At 40.3% G+C, this 16,728-nt stretch overlaps 1 protein-coding gene across 3 annotated transcripts in view; it reads right to left on the bottom strand.

Moving 5' to 3' along the window:
- Positions 1–16,728, bottom strand: part of huwe1 (HECT, UBA and WWE domain containing E3 ubiquitin protein ligase 1) — a 43,848-nt gene that overhangs the window by 22,643 nt on the left and 4,477 nt on the right. The window contains exons 3-33 of one of the 3 annotated variants that reach the window (XM_053316934.1): positions 15,479–15,528; positions 15,227–15,296; positions 12,972–13,070; positions 11,710–11,916; positions 11,426–11,578; positions 11,270–11,332; positions 11,037–11,126; positions 10,879–10,926; positions 10,620–10,788; positions 10,435–10,535; positions 10,136–10,286; positions 9,930–10,057; positions 9,702–9,842; positions 9,492–9,597; positions 9,249–9,356; positions 9,061–9,162; positions 8,514–8,594; positions 8,173–8,279; positions 7,736–7,913; positions 7,556–7,647; positions 7,234–7,454; positions 7,039–7,096; positions 6,742–6,918; positions 6,304–6,549; positions 5,570–5,703; positions 5,377–5,489; positions 5,099–5,281; positions 4,757–4,973; positions 2,056–2,178; positions 1,470–1,707; positions 828–1,175 (exon numbers count right to left, since the gene is read on the bottom strand). In XM_053316934.1, the coding sequence (XP_053172909.1) occupies positions 828–1,175; positions 1,470–1,707; positions 2,056–2,178; positions 4,757–4,973; positions 5,099–5,281; positions 5,377–5,489; positions 5,570–5,703; positions 6,304–6,549; positions 6,742–6,918; positions 7,039–7,096; positions 7,234–7,454; positions 7,556–7,647; positions 7,736–7,913; positions 8,173–8,279; positions 8,514–8,594; positions 9,061–9,162; positions 9,249–9,356; positions 9,492–9,597; positions 9,702–9,842; positions 9,930–10,057; positions 10,136–10,286; positions 10,435–10,535; positions 10,620–10,788; positions 10,879–10,926; positions 11,037–11,126; positions 11,270–11,332; positions 11,426–11,578; positions 11,710–11,916; positions 12,972–13,070; positions 15,227–15,271 (4,227 nt within the window). In that variant the 5' untranslated portion in view covers positions 15,272–15,296; positions 15,479–15,528. The remainder of the gene's footprint in view (positions 1–827; positions 1,176–1,469; positions 1,708–2,055; positions 2,179–4,756; positions 4,974–5,098; positions 5,282–5,376; positions 5,490–5,569; positions 5,704–6,303; positions 6,550–6,741; positions 6,919–7,038; positions 7,097–7,233; positions 7,455–7,555; positions 7,648–7,735; positions 7,914–8,172; positions 8,280–8,513; positions 8,595–9,060; positions 9,163–9,248; positions 9,357–9,491; positions 9,598–9,701; positions 9,843–9,929; positions 10,058–10,135; positions 10,287–10,434; positions 10,536–10,619; positions 10,789–10,878; positions 10,927–11,036; positions 11,127–11,269; positions 11,333–11,425; positions 11,579–11,709; positions 11,917–12,971; positions 13,071–15,226; positions 15,297–15,478; positions 15,529–16,728) is intronic. The other 2 variants (XM_053316935.1, XM_053316936.1) reach the window with 2 other exon arrangements.

The following is a 16,728-nucleotide window of genomic DNA, read 5'->3' as shown; positions in this document are numbered from 1 at the left end:
GAAATAGCATTAGTTACAAGAGTAGACATTATATTATATTATATTATATTATATTATATGATTGTACAACAAATGAAGAGCAAATTAAAAACAACAATAAGGGCTGAAAATGTCATGTCATTGTCACGGCAGGTAAGGGAAAGTCAAAGACAACAGCTGAATGGACTGTGCACACAGCTTCTCTGATACAACCAAACAAACATTTTTCTTTTCCACAACACTTTCCTGATATTCTTCCTCAAAAGGTTTGAATCATAAATATGCTCAAAAATGTTCTCTCCCTTTTCATGGTAAATCTGTCTTCCTTCTCCAACTTCTTTCTATTCTTAATAACCTCTCCGTCTCCCTGATGGCTCTTATACCTGCTGGAGTTGTTGCTGGCGGACCTGTTCATGCCTTCCTCTTGATCTTCCCTGTTATAAAACAAACGGTGGCCCAGGATTCAGTTCATGCAAAATATGTGGGATGACGTTTGGTAAACACAGCAGCTCTGTTTCTGTTTTTTGCTTAGATGGCCACCTAGATATAGAATTATGCTGTTAACCTATACTGTCAAAAACCACCCCTGCAGTAGTAGAACAGCAAGCTGAAAATACTGACACAGCTGCAGGAACAAATTAAAGCCGATAAGCAGAAGAACGCGAAACAAATGAAGAAAAAAATATTAACACATACACAATTTGTCCATAGTTGTCTCTGGGCAATTATTTCCAAAGATGCAAGGCCCAGCAATATGACAAAGTGTGTACACAGAGTACAGTATCCACACAGTGATGAAAATAAAAAAAGACACCACCACCATGGTGTCAGACAGCTTTCTCGCATACCTGTGTAAGCTGAGCCTGGTTAACCTGGGGTTCACGGCGGGGAGTAGAATTGGTTGAATCATCAGCTGATCCTGCTGCTGGCCCTGCAGTGGTTGTTCCAGTGGCTGTTGGTGCCTCTCCAGCTGTTGTGGATGCTCCAGGGGCCCCAGTAGGTGCCAAAGGGCCAGTGGAAGCCGCTTCATCATCGGGGCGCACTGTCCCCTCTCTCTCTTTAGCCAAGCGCTCCTGGATAACAGGCTCCCCTCGCAGGATGTGGCAGAGGATTGCCAGCATGGATTCAGCCATCCTACCTCCATATACCTTCAGCGGCTTTCTATTCCACAGGCTGCGGATGCAGCTGAATGCAGCCTTGAGGAAGAAGAGACAGTGTTTCAATAATAGGATACCAACATACATTCATACCAAATCCTCATCCTGAGTTTGAGAGATAAAATATGATTGCCAATAGGGTCATGTTAACTATGATCACAAGGAGAGCCCAAGTGAACTGAACAACTGTGTCCCTAGCAAGTGTATTCTCTTGATTATCATTTAAATGCCATGCATAATGTGTAATCAACATGTTGGTTACACAAACTTATAAATTCTATCTGAAGGCAACAATACAAACTCATTTGATATCAATAGTTAGTGCATTCTGACCTTTTGGGTGACTATGAGGAACCGCAGGGCACTGAACTGGGGCATGGTGGGTGTGACCCCAGGCATTTTAGCTGGCAGGGAGTGAGGGGAGTCCAGCACAGTGCTTGGGTTCACCATCTTCTCGACCAGCATTAACCAGGCATCCAGGAACTCTCCTGTCCCATCTGGTAGATCAGTATGCTCTAGACCCTCAGATACAGGCACCTTACCACCCATTGACAAGGCCCAGTTGAATGTCCTGCACAAAAGATATACAACCAATGAAACTGCTGTTAAGTAGAGAAATTAGATGACGTATATTAACAAGAAAATGATAAAACACTGTTCCTTACAGGTCTTCGCATTTTGCGACCATTTTTTGAGTGCGAGTGTTTTTGCACCTATTTTTTTTTTTTTTTTAAATTTCATGTTGGAAAAACAAGGAGGGAGTCTGCCAGGGTGTGTGTGAGGGGAGAGCTCGGGAGTGATTAGTCAATTTCTCAAGTCATGTCATCTCCACTCGTAGGCGTGTCACTGTGGCACTAGTAAAAAGTTAGTCTGGAGCCCTGCCTTATCTTTATGTGTCACTGCATAGAATGGCACTTACTCGAATAAGGCATCGTGTCCACCGGAGCAGAAGAACTTTTGCAGCATGAGGTGGTAGGGATACTTCCTCTCATCAAAGAGCATAGGAGATGTGAAGCCCACAGAGCAGATGAAGAACGTCAGCCTGCAAGATGTGAGAGAAAAAATACAATCCATGAAACACCAGAAATGTTTCTGGTGAGCACGAGATACTTTTCTCGTGCTCACGAGCAGCCAAAGGTAGCATAATTAAGGGTAGTTGTGCTTCCTGTGCTTAAGCCTCAACGCTGCTTAAAGAATGGCAGCAGAAGTGGATTTATTCTCTTTCCTCCAAACACTAAATATACCTGAAAGTGTCATCAACAAACTAAAAGATGATAGATAAGATAAATGTTAACTTTAGTCACATAAAGTAACCAATACATATAGCCTAATGTCCTAATTCTCCTTGCATTTTGTGTACATTCACATACGTATATCCACAGAGCTGGCAAGATGTTTGTAACTGTTCATGAATGAAATTAACTACGTGATCCAAGGTGGTGTATCCCTTGCACCGAAACAGACTACAAGACTTCAAAATTAGTTTTAAATGTCTTTCAGGGCGCACTCACACTAGGGCCAATTGTTCCCTACCTGCTGAAGCACCAATGTCCCCCCAAATATTGGTATTTACAAATTAAAAAAAAACACAGAACATTGGTGAAATATATTCACTAAAACATAGGCAGACAGTTTACTCTCATAAAACATGCACAGGTGTGTGTTCGCGTGCTGTGCGCCGGTAAAACACAACACAGCCGATCAATTAACACAACGCACTACGATTAAAAAATGCAAGCTTGTTCTTCTGAGTCATGCCTGTGTAGTATGCAGTACTACTGATACTTGTGTAAAAAAGACTCAGCAGACGTACTGATTCAACTCTTTACTCCAGTAAAAGTAAGAATGTTTGATCACTTCGAGTGATCATTCACGCTCACAGGAATAGACTTAGTTTAACTGAATTTCGTTAGTTTATATAATACAGATTTGTAAAATATTACTTTTATGAGGGTCACAGTCACAAACTTTCATAATTGTGGTAGCAGCGGTGCAGCAGATGTAATGAAGTCCACGCAGCACGCTGGATGCAAACTAATATTAAGCCTATAGCCTATTCATTATAATGTCAATGGATATAAATTGAGTTCTTTTGCCTTAATAATGAAACACAAAAATGGTCAGATTGTGAACCCATGCATAATGTCTCTTCTTTCAGACATCATGCGTGCATGCAATACTTTCTGGTGAGCACAAGATACTTTCATGTGAGTACAGGATACTTTCTCGAGCTCACGAAAAAGTATCTTGTTAGCATGAGAAAGTATCTTGTGCTCACCAGAAACATTTAATTATTTTTATTTTCCCCATGTCCCTTTACGGGCTCCGTAGAAGACCCACAGGCTTGCTGCACACTTTTTGAAATCAAATTTAATTCTTTTTAGGAGATTTCCATTGTCGACAGAGAAAATGTAATACTCTTTCAACAGCAAAATGAATGTACATTAGGGCTGAGCTTTTGAAATCAATCAGCTGTAAAATCATATAAAGTAATCACAATAATGAAACATAATGTTATACTTTACATTAAATAAAACTGTTAAAATATAATGTAAAATATTCATTTTAATTACAATTTGCTTGGAGCTGTTAATTTTGACAACAAAAATTGTTGTTGTCGTTCTTGCAGTCACAGAGTAGGCTATAGTTAATTCTCCACATCATGACACATTCACGTTACAGCCCATCTACTTTGCATCCATTTTAACAGTCCATTAAATCTGTAAACATGAGCTAAGTGATGACCAAATTAAAAGTCTGCTCCTCTCCTTCAAGTTGGCCTTTGCAGATCTGCACTAACATTATTATCCAAATTCCCCCGTCTGAACTGCCTGTAGCTTTGCATCATCTCTACTGTTTTGTGTACTTCTTTACCTTTGTTACCTTTGTGAGAGCAGGTGGCCTGAACCAATCAAAACATTACAAGAAAAAGAAAGCTGGACTGAGTCACAATCGAAGACCAAACCATATTTAAACAAATGAATCCTGTGGGAAGATATTGTCATGCAACTAGGCATGACCTCAAAATTTAAGACGCACCATAATTAAAATAAAACATTTTATGACCTTAAACCTGCAGAGTGGAACATTTACATATAAATGAATGTCCGTTACATCCAAGCCTTTGACAAATGAGTTCACAAAATGCTGATTAAGACTATAACCACCAGATAAATGTCTGTACCTCACAGTATACCAGAGTTTTTAAAATGGTGTGAGGTCTGACTTTCCTGCGCTGGCTGGATAAATGAATACTGCACATACTCTACAGGCCAATCATGAGCACAAGAGACTTCTTTAAGACTTTCTGCAGAACATTATGTTCTCAAAGTGAAGTTGACCTTTGACATTTTCTATGTTAAATGTCAGCAATTCATTTCACATTTGTGTCTTGCCACAATTAGCTTTGTCATAATTGTATGCATTCTTGAGTTATGGCCAAAAATATGGTTTGTGGAGTCACAGTGACCTTGTCCTTTGACCACCAAATTCTCATCAGTTCACTAAAGGATGAACTGATGGGGACGAATATATGTACGTATGACCTGAAAACATAATGCCAATGGCCATGGCTGTCGCCAGTGCGGAGGCATAAAAACAACATTTGAAACTGCTCTTACCTAAATCGAGGGGTGGGTGTGTAAGGTGGGGGCTGCCAACTCAGGCCCTTGGTGAGGAGCTTGGTGAGGGCAGAGGCAGTGGCCCTGGCAGCAGGCGTAGGAGTAGTGCCTGTGCTTGTGGCATGGTGGGAGCGGCGTTGGCGTACAGGGGAGCCCACACACAGCTTCACCAGCAGGCCAAAGAGCTCAGCCAGAGCCCTGCCTAGTCGAGATGAAGCTAGAGATAGACAAGGAAATGAGAGGTCACAAACTGACTAGGAAAGACATTTCAATTTCAAAAAATGTATTGTTACAATATTATCAGATAGAAAAACTTAATCTGTGTCATGGAAATGATCTTACCCGATAATAGCGGTTTAATCTGTTTTATGCGGGTGGCCATAGCTGGGGTAAGTTTGGACTTGGTCTTAGGGTCTGTTGCAGTGGGTTCGTCCGTCTCCATGGGAGCCAAGGTGTCCCCATCTAGACCCATGCCTTCCAACAATCCACCAGCAGATGAATCCACAGACACTGCCTCAGACTCTGCTAGATAAAAGGTACAGATAGTCTAAGTTGTTGGAGGGTGCTCCACAGACATGTCAGTTCTGTTTTCTGGGAAAAGAGATTAATAATTATATTACCAGTTCTCCTGGAGCCAGAGGCTGCCGGTGTTGTAGTGCTGCCAGAAGGCTTCTCCTCTTTGGGCACCAGTTTCTGCATGTCAGCCTGGCCAAACTCACAGCCTGGAGGCAGACTGTCGGGCAAAAGGCAAAGTGTTACAAGGTTACAGCTGACCACAGTTAAAACAAATGGGGTACAGGAAAAGAGATTCACCTGTTCGGTGTGCAGAGGGACAGGAGAACGGTGCTCTCCCAAACCAGGGAGCAGTATAGCTGACTGAGCTTGTTGAGAACACTCAAACCCAGCTGAGAGCCCCATTGGTTGACTGAGATAGCCCTGATCTCACTCTGCATAGAAAAAGAACAGACACAGTCAAGGCCGGTGTATCATTCAAAGATACAAGGGAGTTAGAATAATTTCATCTACAGCTACAACAGCAAGTGCAATTCTTGATAATCATCAGCCCTCAACTGGTTAACTCATTTGCAATTTGAGCTCAACCATCTACACATTAGCACCAAGGGATATGAATAATAGATTAAATCCTTGAGTCAAAACAAGTTGTGAAGGCAATTCTGTAGTATTTAGGTCCTATAAAAATTATTCACCTCTCTGCATTATTTATTGTTTACAATTACTGGCATACGGTGGCTGTAATAAGCACGTTTGAGCACAAAACTAAAATAAAAAACACATTTAAAAAACCTCAATATCAATACAATATATCTAAATAAAGAACATAACAAAACAAAATAATTGGCTGCACAGGTATTCACTCCCTTTACTTACACACTTAAATCTTTGATGAACTGAAATTATTTCATGTCAAGTATCAACTGAATATAATCAAAAGATTTTATCTCTATATTAAAACGTTTTTGTAACCATCACCAAGAACAAATAGGATCAAATACAAATATGAGTCAAAAAATAACAGCCGTATTTACCTGTCCTACTCTGCAAGTATGGACAAACATGAGGATGTAGGCGTGCGCTGCAGTAAGTGCATGTAGTAGTGGTGTGGCACGGGCTGACAAGGTGGCGTCGGTTACATGACCCGCATTAGCCAGCTCTCTGAGAAGGACAGATCCTCCAGGCACCTCAATTGGTCGATGCAGTGGCTCCAGAGACGTCAGTATACTGTCCAGTTGGCACAAGCCCTCCTGGAGTACCTTAGGCTCATGTGAGAGAGTCTAAGGGGGAGAATTGAGTAGAAAATAAGCTTACATCTAGATTCAGCAAGTGGAATAGTAAGTCGCCCAGGGACTGCAGTCTTTTGGCCAAATCTGGCAACTCATCATATTCATATGAATTAATGAATACTGTTACTGATAAATAAATACATATACACAAAAAAATGAAAAGTGATGTTTCTCTGTGCTTACCAATATAGACTTGCATACACCAGCCACAGCTTGGCAGGCAGCAGAAGTTGGAAAGTCAATGGGCAAGTTGGGCAGCCCCAGTATAGAAACCAGAGGTAGCAATCCCTTCTGGTTGACAAACTCCTGACAGTGGTCGTCTGTGGTATTGTTGCTTAGGATGGATTCCACAAACTTCATCTGGAAAACATGTGCATCACAAGTCAATGAGTGAACATAGATATGAATCATACATTGCTTTATAACGTGGAAGATTTCATAATATACTCAATTCTGAAACAGCAAAGACTCAATAATTACCACATTCAGAATATAATCCATTAGCGGAATAGGTATCCGCTCTTCAGTGCCCACCACCCTGCAAGAAATCACACATAATCAAAAGGACTGCTACAACCTAAAAACTTTTAAAGTTAATCAAACGACTTGAAAAAAAATCAAAGTCTGTAAAGAGTTGTTGCTCTATTCTATTGTGTTATGAACTCAGCGTCATACAGTTCAAGTGGCACTGACTGTCTGTTGCTCTCTGGTTCCCCCTGCTGCTGGCTGAATGTGTGAAGGGCCTCCTCTTCCTCTTCATCCTCACTTGATGCTTCCTCGGCAGCATGGCTGGAGCGTGCTGGTGGCACAGCCACAGTACCATCAGCTTTCTGGATAGAAGGTTTCTGGCAGATGTACTCAGGGGCTCGACCTAGGTTGCAGATCTCCTCCAGTAACTGCAACACAAATATAGCTTTTAATATCCTGTCAAATTATTGATTACACAAATTATTCGTAAAACGTAAAAGAGATCTTGGAAATAAAAAAAGATACATACCTTAATAATGGCAGTAGTAGCATCAGTCTTCAAAGTTGGTTGGTGCCTCATGAGCTCGTCTACAGCACTGCCCAAGTTGGATGCAGTGTCACCTGAAGCCATACATAGAACATGTCATCTACTAAAGGTAGGGTCTACATAGGAGGAGCTAAATGACACAGCACATACAATCCAACTCACCCAATGGATCAGAGCTGCGTCGCCGTCGCATGGCAGGCAGGTAGTCAGGGGACAAAAGCACTTTGAAGAGGCGCTCAAAGGGCTGGCACTGAACAAAGGAGTGCAGACCTCTTGCATTCAGGCACAGGGCACTGAACACATTGGGTAGAGATCCCAATACCTCACGAGTAGCAGGAACCTGGAAAAGACAAAGAGGTAAAAAAATGACAACACATCCAAAGCAAATGAAGAGCTCAGCACAAAGGTAATCGAAAAACTCTACTGTCTGGACAGTTGAAATAATTAACAATTTAATATATGAAATTTGTACATATTCGGAGACCATGAGAGAAAATAAGACAACACTGCATACTGTTAGAGACACACACGTAAAACACACACAAAAAAAACAACCAACAAAAAACTACAGCACAAAAAGTGGATTGTTGGAAACTCACGTCTTTGATGAGAAGGGCATGCAGCATGACATCAGTGAGACCATTATCCTGTAGGGAGGAAAGCAGGGATGGCTCCTGGAACACAAACACCGTCACAACCTCTGTGGCTAAAAGCCCAAAAGAGAGAGACGAGAGCAGGGGGCGAGAAAAAAAAGGAAATCATAATCCAGAACAATGGTCACAAATTTCACATAACATTGATAAAGCAGACAGTGAAATGTAAACACATTCAATTCCCCTTTCCAGTTGATACACAGTTGACTAAAATATAAACTTAGCATTTCTTAAGTAGAGATCACTTCTCAGGCAGGAGAGTGCTTTTCTGAAATTCATGAACTCACCTAAGAGGAACAGTGAAGGGCCATAATATTCTGCATTACTGATGATGTGCTTGAGTGAGGTAGGCAAGGACCCGTCCATTACTTGTAAGAAAAACAGGACACATACACAGAGACAGTCAACACTTGCATTATGAAATGTATAGATCTTAAAAGGGAAACTTGGCTATATTCAGACAATTTCGACAACAACTTTTGCATGAGTTGAAGAAGAGATTTCTGTCAGTGAAACTTTGGTTAGACACAATAACAAATGACCAGATCAAGTGGAATGTAAAGAAAAACATTCATTTCTCTGTATGATTCTTTCAATAATGTTGTCAGACACTTATTGCCCCAATGGATTAAATTGTTGCCCTTTCACTCAATACTGGACCAATTTCAAAAACTGTTGTCCCCATTACACACTTAGACACAAAAAAAAGATGGAAAAATAGGGTCTAGATTCAAAAATACCATTAAGTCAACATGAAAATGTATGAAAAAGATAAGATAGATCTTTGATCTCAAGTTCATCTATAGATTAAGTAAGAGGATGCCAATGACTCACCATGGCGGATACCATCAGAAAAGGCAGGATCCTGGATGGCTTTCTTCAAGAAATTCAGCATCGACTTTAACAGAGCTGCCCTCTGGGGGATACACTGCATACCTAGACAGACAAAGTGTAATATTGATGATATGATCATACAATATGAGTAAGGTAGTGACAAAAGTGGTGTGTTTGTGTGTGTGTACCTGCACGAGGCGTGTTAGCAGTGCTGCTCTGCACTCGGTGGTCCACCTCTGGTCTGGAGCCAGAGGATGTTGATGGTCCAGGGCTGCTTTCCATGGCAACTTCTGACACTGTTACGATTAGTGCACAATGTTTGCAAATCAACTCAGTAACGGACAATACCTTAGAAGTTAAACTATAATGTTGACTTATAGCTATTCATTTGTGATGGTGAGAACATTCCACAGGTCTGAGAAGTGACTTACTCTCCATGTCTGTATCCATGTCCTCAGATTCCACGGCTGCGCTAGGCCTCTGAATCTTTGGCTTGATGACAAAAGGGCACTCTTTCCTAGACAGGTCCACCTCATGCTACATGAAAAAAGGTAATGTGGAGAAGAGTTAGTGAGTCTAGAGGTTTCAGTGACTGTAGTTGGTTGCCAGAAATAGAAAAATCCAGGAAGTGCATAACCAACCTCTAGCCTGCAGATGAAAATGGAAAGGCCGCTGTGGGACTGAAAGGCAGCCATATCAAGGTTGGTGATGAGGTCCACAACACGCACTGCTCGTGTCACAAAGGTGATCTGGTCCTGCTCATCACCCAGAAATTTTATCACCTACAAAGTAAAAAACAATAATGAGGGAAGACTTAGATGTTTTGAAAAGAAAACTATGTTTGATAATGTATTGTAATCAGAATATACCTTCAGGAGGGCTTCCATCATCCCACAGGAGACAAGGGCTTCCCCTCCAGCATCATAGCTAGCCAAATGGTAGAGGAAGGAGAAGAGTGCAGTTGCAAACTGGTGTGGGTAGGGTTCCATTAGAGGATCTAGGAAATAGAAATCATAAGTCAAAAAACAAGCTTCCATTTCAATAGTTCTTGTGTCACACACTACTGTATACTCACCAATCATTGCTTGTATACAGTTGCGCACCAACACAGGCAGGAAGCCATGGTATGAGGCAGTGCCCGTGCAGTCGATGATGTTGGAAAGCTTGGGTGTCCTCTCCAGATGGACAATCGAAGTTAAAGTGCGCAGAGATGCTGCCTTGATATCCTGAAGAGCAAAGGGAACAGAAAATGAAAAAAGGACAACGCAAGCAAATATATATATATATGTATATATATATAATTTTACACATTCAACACAGACAGTCTGTGTAAAGACATAATGATTAAACAGAAAGAGCATACTACTTTCTTACCACAAGCTGTTTGTCTGTAATCTGTAATACATCCACCAGCTCCTCTATCAAGCCATTATACAGAATACTGTTGGCTGACTCTTGGAGTGCATTTGAATACACTAAAAAGAAAGAAAAAAGTCAGCAATTAAAACTTGCAGCAAAACCCTTCGTCCCTTTATTTTAAGAAGACAGCTTCTACTCACCCAATATAGAGATAGCGTGAAGTCGGGCCTGCACTGCCTGCAGCCTCTTCTTGTGATTAGAGAAACCATGGGCCAGTCGAATGTGTGTGAAGAGCAGGGTCTGCTTGTCCTTAGGGATGTTGTACATCACTGTCAGCGACTCCATGATCTCAGATGGGCTTTCTGAAATCTGAGAGACACAGAGCATCCTGTGTAAGTTAAACAATTCCAGGTATTATTTACTCCCTTGCTAATGACAACTCCAATAATGTGACCGTACCTTGTCAAGCTGCTCGATGTGAATATAGTGTAGTGTATTACTGCTTGTCTGCAGAGGAAATAAGAGTCAAGTATTAGAAATATTTGAGCCCTTAATACCATATAGCAAAAATATTTTTATTATATAACAAATGCACAAATAAATTTTGTGGTCTTTACCTTCCTCTCTACTTTGACCTCAGGGCCTGGTTCAGCGTAAAACTCGAAGTGCAGGGTGGTGGCACTGGGAGGGTACTTCTGCTCATGTACCAATAGGGGGCAGCAGAGTAAGGGGAAAACGTTTAAATAGTGCTTAGTTTCATTTGACAGTTTAATTTTTAAACATAAAACTAACTGTACCATAGCTGTAGACAGTTTACAGTTATTGAACATAATCCAAGACAAATTCTTACTGTCATAAGCAGATCCCTGCAGCACTCAGCCAGACCAAAGCCATTCTCCTTTCCTCCCCAGCTCTACAGAAAGGAACAAAAAGACTAAACAATACAGCTCTTTCTCTTGAGGGACAGCTGGAATCATGGCAATAAAAACAATAGCATTCATTATACCTCAGCCAGGTGTTGCAAACGGGCCAGTAGAGGAGTCCTTTTGTCAGATCCCAGTCTTGTGATGTAGTTGGAGCGCTTACTGAACACATAGAGCAGGTTCAGCACAGACAGGACCACCTGCATGTCACATGACGCTAACAAGGTGGTTAAGTGCTGCAAAGAGGGTGGGAATGGAAGACAAAAGGAGGTTAAAGTTAGTGTGTGATTACTTTACTTTATTTTAATCCATGATCCAGAAAACAGAGACTTGGTAATGATCGAGACGATACTCGGTTCAAGCCTACCTCTATGGAGCTGTACAGGTGCCTGGAGAAGCTATACTCAATGAGCAGAGCTGTGAAGTTGAGCACTGCCAGAAGCAGGGCTTTGAGCTGTCCATTGTCAGGACGGTCACACACCAGGAGCCATGACATATTCTCCACTGTCTGGCCTGCATCACACAGAATGCCATCAAAGCGGTCTAGCAGATCCACCCAGTGGTACAGCTCACACTGTTAAAGACAGACAAAAACAATTTTCAGTGATCTAGTAAAAAGGTATATTATTCCAAACCCTTTTGTTTTCTTAAAAAATAGGGGTAATGCCTTCAGAATAAGGGAGGGATTTTGGGATGGATGAAAGCAAGTACATAAGTATATAAACCAAATATATAACTGATTTCCCACAATATAAATATTGATAGCTCAGGGCATCCCAATGGGCAAGCAATCTTAGAGTTCATCAACATTGAGCTGGTTAAATAAAAAACAACAAAGCAAACATTTTTCTCTCAATTTTTTTCTGGTTTGGCTTTTTAGTGCAGACAGGGAAAACTGAGCATTTGGTAAAGGCTGACATGAGGCTGCTCAGTCAGGGGGAGGGCTGTGTGGCAGTAAAATTAAGAACTTCATGTAACTTCTGTCTATTAATTGACATTGGGAGATGACGATAAATGGAAAGATCACAAATTAAACAACATAGCTATTATTATTCATCTGTATTCATGCTTATTTGGTCAGATGACATTACTTTATTAAAATAGTAATTTTATCAGTGCCAGCTGCAGCAGCTTGAGAATGACAGCTGGTTAATATGTAGAATATGTGAGCCACTACTTCAGCACCATTTCATACTCATTCTGTTGTGTGACAACAGAGAGAGAAAGACATTCAATGAGAACTAAATTGTGAATTCTGCTATACTGAGCAGTAGGGGACTGAACGGAAGTGGGCAGACATTGAGCAGAATAATGACTAACATGCTTTGTGTGACAAATAAATTCTTGTCTCTCTAACGTTCGTTGTAATTATTTATTGTAAATGTGAACATAACTGTTCACGCAGCGCAGTCACTGACCTTTATTTATATTTCTCTACAGGCAGGGGTCAATGAAAGCTGTTTTAAAAATCTGACAGCTTAGTATACATGTAGTTGAGACGCCCTGAGAACCTGTCAAATTCCGGTAATACACCGTTTATTTCCATTATATTCCACACAAACCTTGACCAACAGGGACCCTCCTAAAAAACAGTCCAGAGCCTCGCCCTGTCTTTTCTTAAGGGCTTACCTTGCCAATATTCCAGGTCTTGATGTGGTGCAGTTCAACCAGTAGTTGCTCATCACTGCATGCCTTGAGCTTCTCTATTAGTATCCTGCAGTCCGCAGGCTGTGGGTTCAGAAGAAGAGCAACAGGATTAAAGACAGTCAAGCAGAGCTCATGGACCACCTATGCATCTTTTCTACCAGCTGAGTATAACATGCTTTGACAATATGACATGCCAAGTCGTTAGAATTTAATAGAATAGAATAGAATTTAATAGAATTGGCCATGCCGTAATATTTATTTTCGTCCTGCTTGGGACAAAGACCAAACCATGACAGTCTCCCCCCGAACAAAGATGTGTCACAACACTAGCAATGGCATGTTTATTGAGTGGCTCAACATTTGCTGTGATACAGGTGACCAAACAGAAAGATCTTTCAGTTTAAGTCCTTTAATAAGTAACAGCTTCTGTGGTTTGGAAATTAATTGATCTTTTTCTTACTCTTTTCATAAATAGAAGTCCAACCGTTTCATCCTTGAACACAATCTCAGAGATGTTACTGCTATGCAAGCTCAAAATGCTCTGCAGCTCGTTAAAAACATACCACTACTAAAACTTTTGTTGTGAAACAACATGGATGTCAACATGGATGTCATCAAGGTTAGAAACAGACTTCCTATTTCCGTTTTTCATTGATTTCTTGGTCAGCACATTTTGCAAAGGAGAAATGGTAAATGTAAAGATGCACTGATTGATCACCAACCAATCAAAAATGACTGTCTGTCAGCTTATTACCCATGACCGGTGATCAGCCAAATCAGTCTCATATGTGATTTTTTGTGCCAGTCAAATTTTCATGTGTCTCACACATAGCCACACGAAGTTCACATCAAAAACACAACAGCACTAACAGTCACAGTCTCACACACACTAAAATTAAATGATATGAACTGCAGTAGAGACTCGCTGTTGATTGTTAACATTACAGCACGTCTGCTGCAGTGTTTTTTTACTTGTTACCCATTTTATTTCTCTGCAACATTTCACACATTGTCCATGACCAGTTTACATGCCAGGACATGTTCAGCTGTTTACATGCAGTTTACATGAAACCAGGTGATTTTATCTTTTAAAAAGGAAAAGTAGACATTAATGTTTTACTGAAAATCACCTGAAGTGTGGCTCTGCAATTAATACTTGGGCTGTCTTTGTTTATATGATATTTAATTTAACCTCTTTCTCTACATCTTTATTTTATCGATATTTTACTTTGAGTTGACTTCTATGAACTTAAACATTCGAATTTCTGATCGTTTCAGACATAGTTTGGAATTTTAAAATGCTTGTAAACACTTTAGTCTGATCTACATCGGACCATAACGGACATCTCAAATTCGGATAAGAACACCCAGATAATTTGTTCATAGTCGGCATTTTAATGCCATGAATACTCAGCCATCGTATCTACATCAGATTTTGAATTCTGCGCATGCTCGAGAATTTCCACTGGGGCTTTCAACCGGAAGTGAAAGATCCGCTCTTTTTATATGCATTATTAGAAGGAAAATAATGCACGAAATGTACGCTACTGTAGCATCGTCCATCTCCTCGTACACCGTCTTTGTTTGAATGCCGTCAGATAGTTAGCTGTCGCTGTTAAGTAGAGGTCAACTGGAAGTGGCTCTTTGTTGATAGGGCTACAGCGCCACATAGCGCAACGGAGTCAGCCATGCTCCGGCCATTTATCCGATTCTCTGAACGGCATGTATACGCATATAAGTGATCCGGTCTTATGCATGTCTTTATCTGATACGATCAGAAATTAAAATTGTTTGCTGCATGTAAACGTACTGACTGTGTTCATGTTTCATATGAACAGTGTTCTGTTATGAATTTTCCATTAAAGAAAAATTACAAAATGTTTGAATGCTATCAATAGCAGTTCTTAGGAAAAAAGAAAATGGGAATCTGCAGGTCAGATTAAAAAAAAAGAAAAAACCCCCAAATGGAATTGACCAAGAAAATTGCAATCAGTGCATCTCTATATAACAGGCATATATATATATATATATATATATATATATATATATAGCCATTAGTGCAAACCGTGAGCCTCCGACACATCAAAGTAAGCAACAAGATTTTTACCAAACATTCCCGTTGTGCTTGGGCTTTGCCCCCCGTTATGGTAAAGCTCAGCCCAGGTATCCCAGTTGTATGGAAATTTAGCACTACTGAGGCAAGAAATTATCACAAAACAAATATTAAGCATACTCACAGCTTCCGTAGGGGTTTTCTTTAACTTGCTTCTGTCGACCTTCATTGTCGATAATCTCTATTTGTTGCTCCTATTGAGAAATGTACATACATAATCGGAAAACGACACCTGATGTAGAATTTCAGTGCATTATAATACGGAATTTGCAAGACTTATCATTTATAAATAAGACAACTATTACATTTTAACTCTAATCTAAATGAGACATTCAGTTACACAATTAACTCGCACATAGCTTGAAAATGTACTTACAGAAAATGATTTGGCAAAACCCACTTAACAGCATGTTCCAGTCACGTTACCTGCAAAATTAGGGGGGGAAAAAAAGGTCAAACTAGCAACAGTGTCTCAAATGCTATATTATAAACTCAAGTCAAGTACATTTTATTTGTGTGGATCATTATCCAAAATTTGCCTTAAGGGGCTTTTCAAACGGTACACCAATACAACATCCTCTGTCCTTAGACACTCAAATTCGAAAAAACCTTGATTAGGGAACGAAATTGAAGTCATAGTAACAGAGGAGGGGTTCCTCTTCCAGTACTGATAGACATGAGTCTGAATTTCTAAAAACTGTACAATAAGTTATTACATGCATTAATCTCTGGAAAGGATGGTTTACTAACATCAAGAGAAAGCAGAATATTAATTCAATTTATAACACTGCATCCTGATAATATATATGGAGATGTGTACATGGTGTACTATAAATCCACATACACAAATAGACCATCAGTTACCAATCTTGAATCTTGACAAAACACTCAAATATTAAGTAAGGGCAGCGGATATTAGTATTTTTCCTGAAAATTCTGCTGTAGATAACGAGCAGGACACAACAACGACATTTGTTTAGGTTATTCAGCGACGTCTGCTCATCACAAAGCAGACCGAGGCAGAACATTAGCTAATGGCTAGCTAGACAGATACGACAACGAGTTAACTAATTAAACACGGTTGTGCTCTGTTTCATGGCCTAAAAAATATGTTCAACGTATCTTGTTGTTGAAAATTAAGTGAAATCTCAATAAAAATAAATCGCAACCTCACTATGTTTTATCATCATCAGCATAAGTACTTGACGCTGACAGGTTAAAGTTATAGCTACCTAGCTAGCATGCTAACGTCACCCATGCTAACAGCATAACGTTATTTACCTAATGTTAACAAGTGACTGTAAACATGTTAGACTACCGTTACTGGTCACAAACGAGACCGGTTTGCTTGATGGCTGGCTAGGAACATATCTGAGAAAACAAGAAACACCGGGAAGCTCAACTGACCGAAAAATCGATCGGTTACGTTTGCTGCGGAGTTGATGTTAGCCTCTGACAAGCTAACAGTGAGCTACCGGTAACGTTAGCAAGCGATCCTCCGTTGAAACACTTCAAAGCATTAAAATACCACCAGACCTCATACAAGTCAGCCAAGTCAGAAGCAAGTCGCGTGTGCAGTCAACGGCAACCATCTTAAATATGGCTAATTTAAGAAATCAAACAGTC

The sequence above is a fragment of the Scomber japonicus genome, chromosome 4, assembly GCF_027409825.1.
Source record: "Scomber japonicus isolate fScoJap1 chromosome 4, fScoJap1.pri, whole genome shotgun sequence".
NCBI lineage: Eukaryota > Metazoa > Chordata > Actinopteri > Scombriformes > Scombridae > Scomber > Scomber japonicus.
This window is presented reverse-complemented; position numbering and strand designations above follow the sequence as displayed.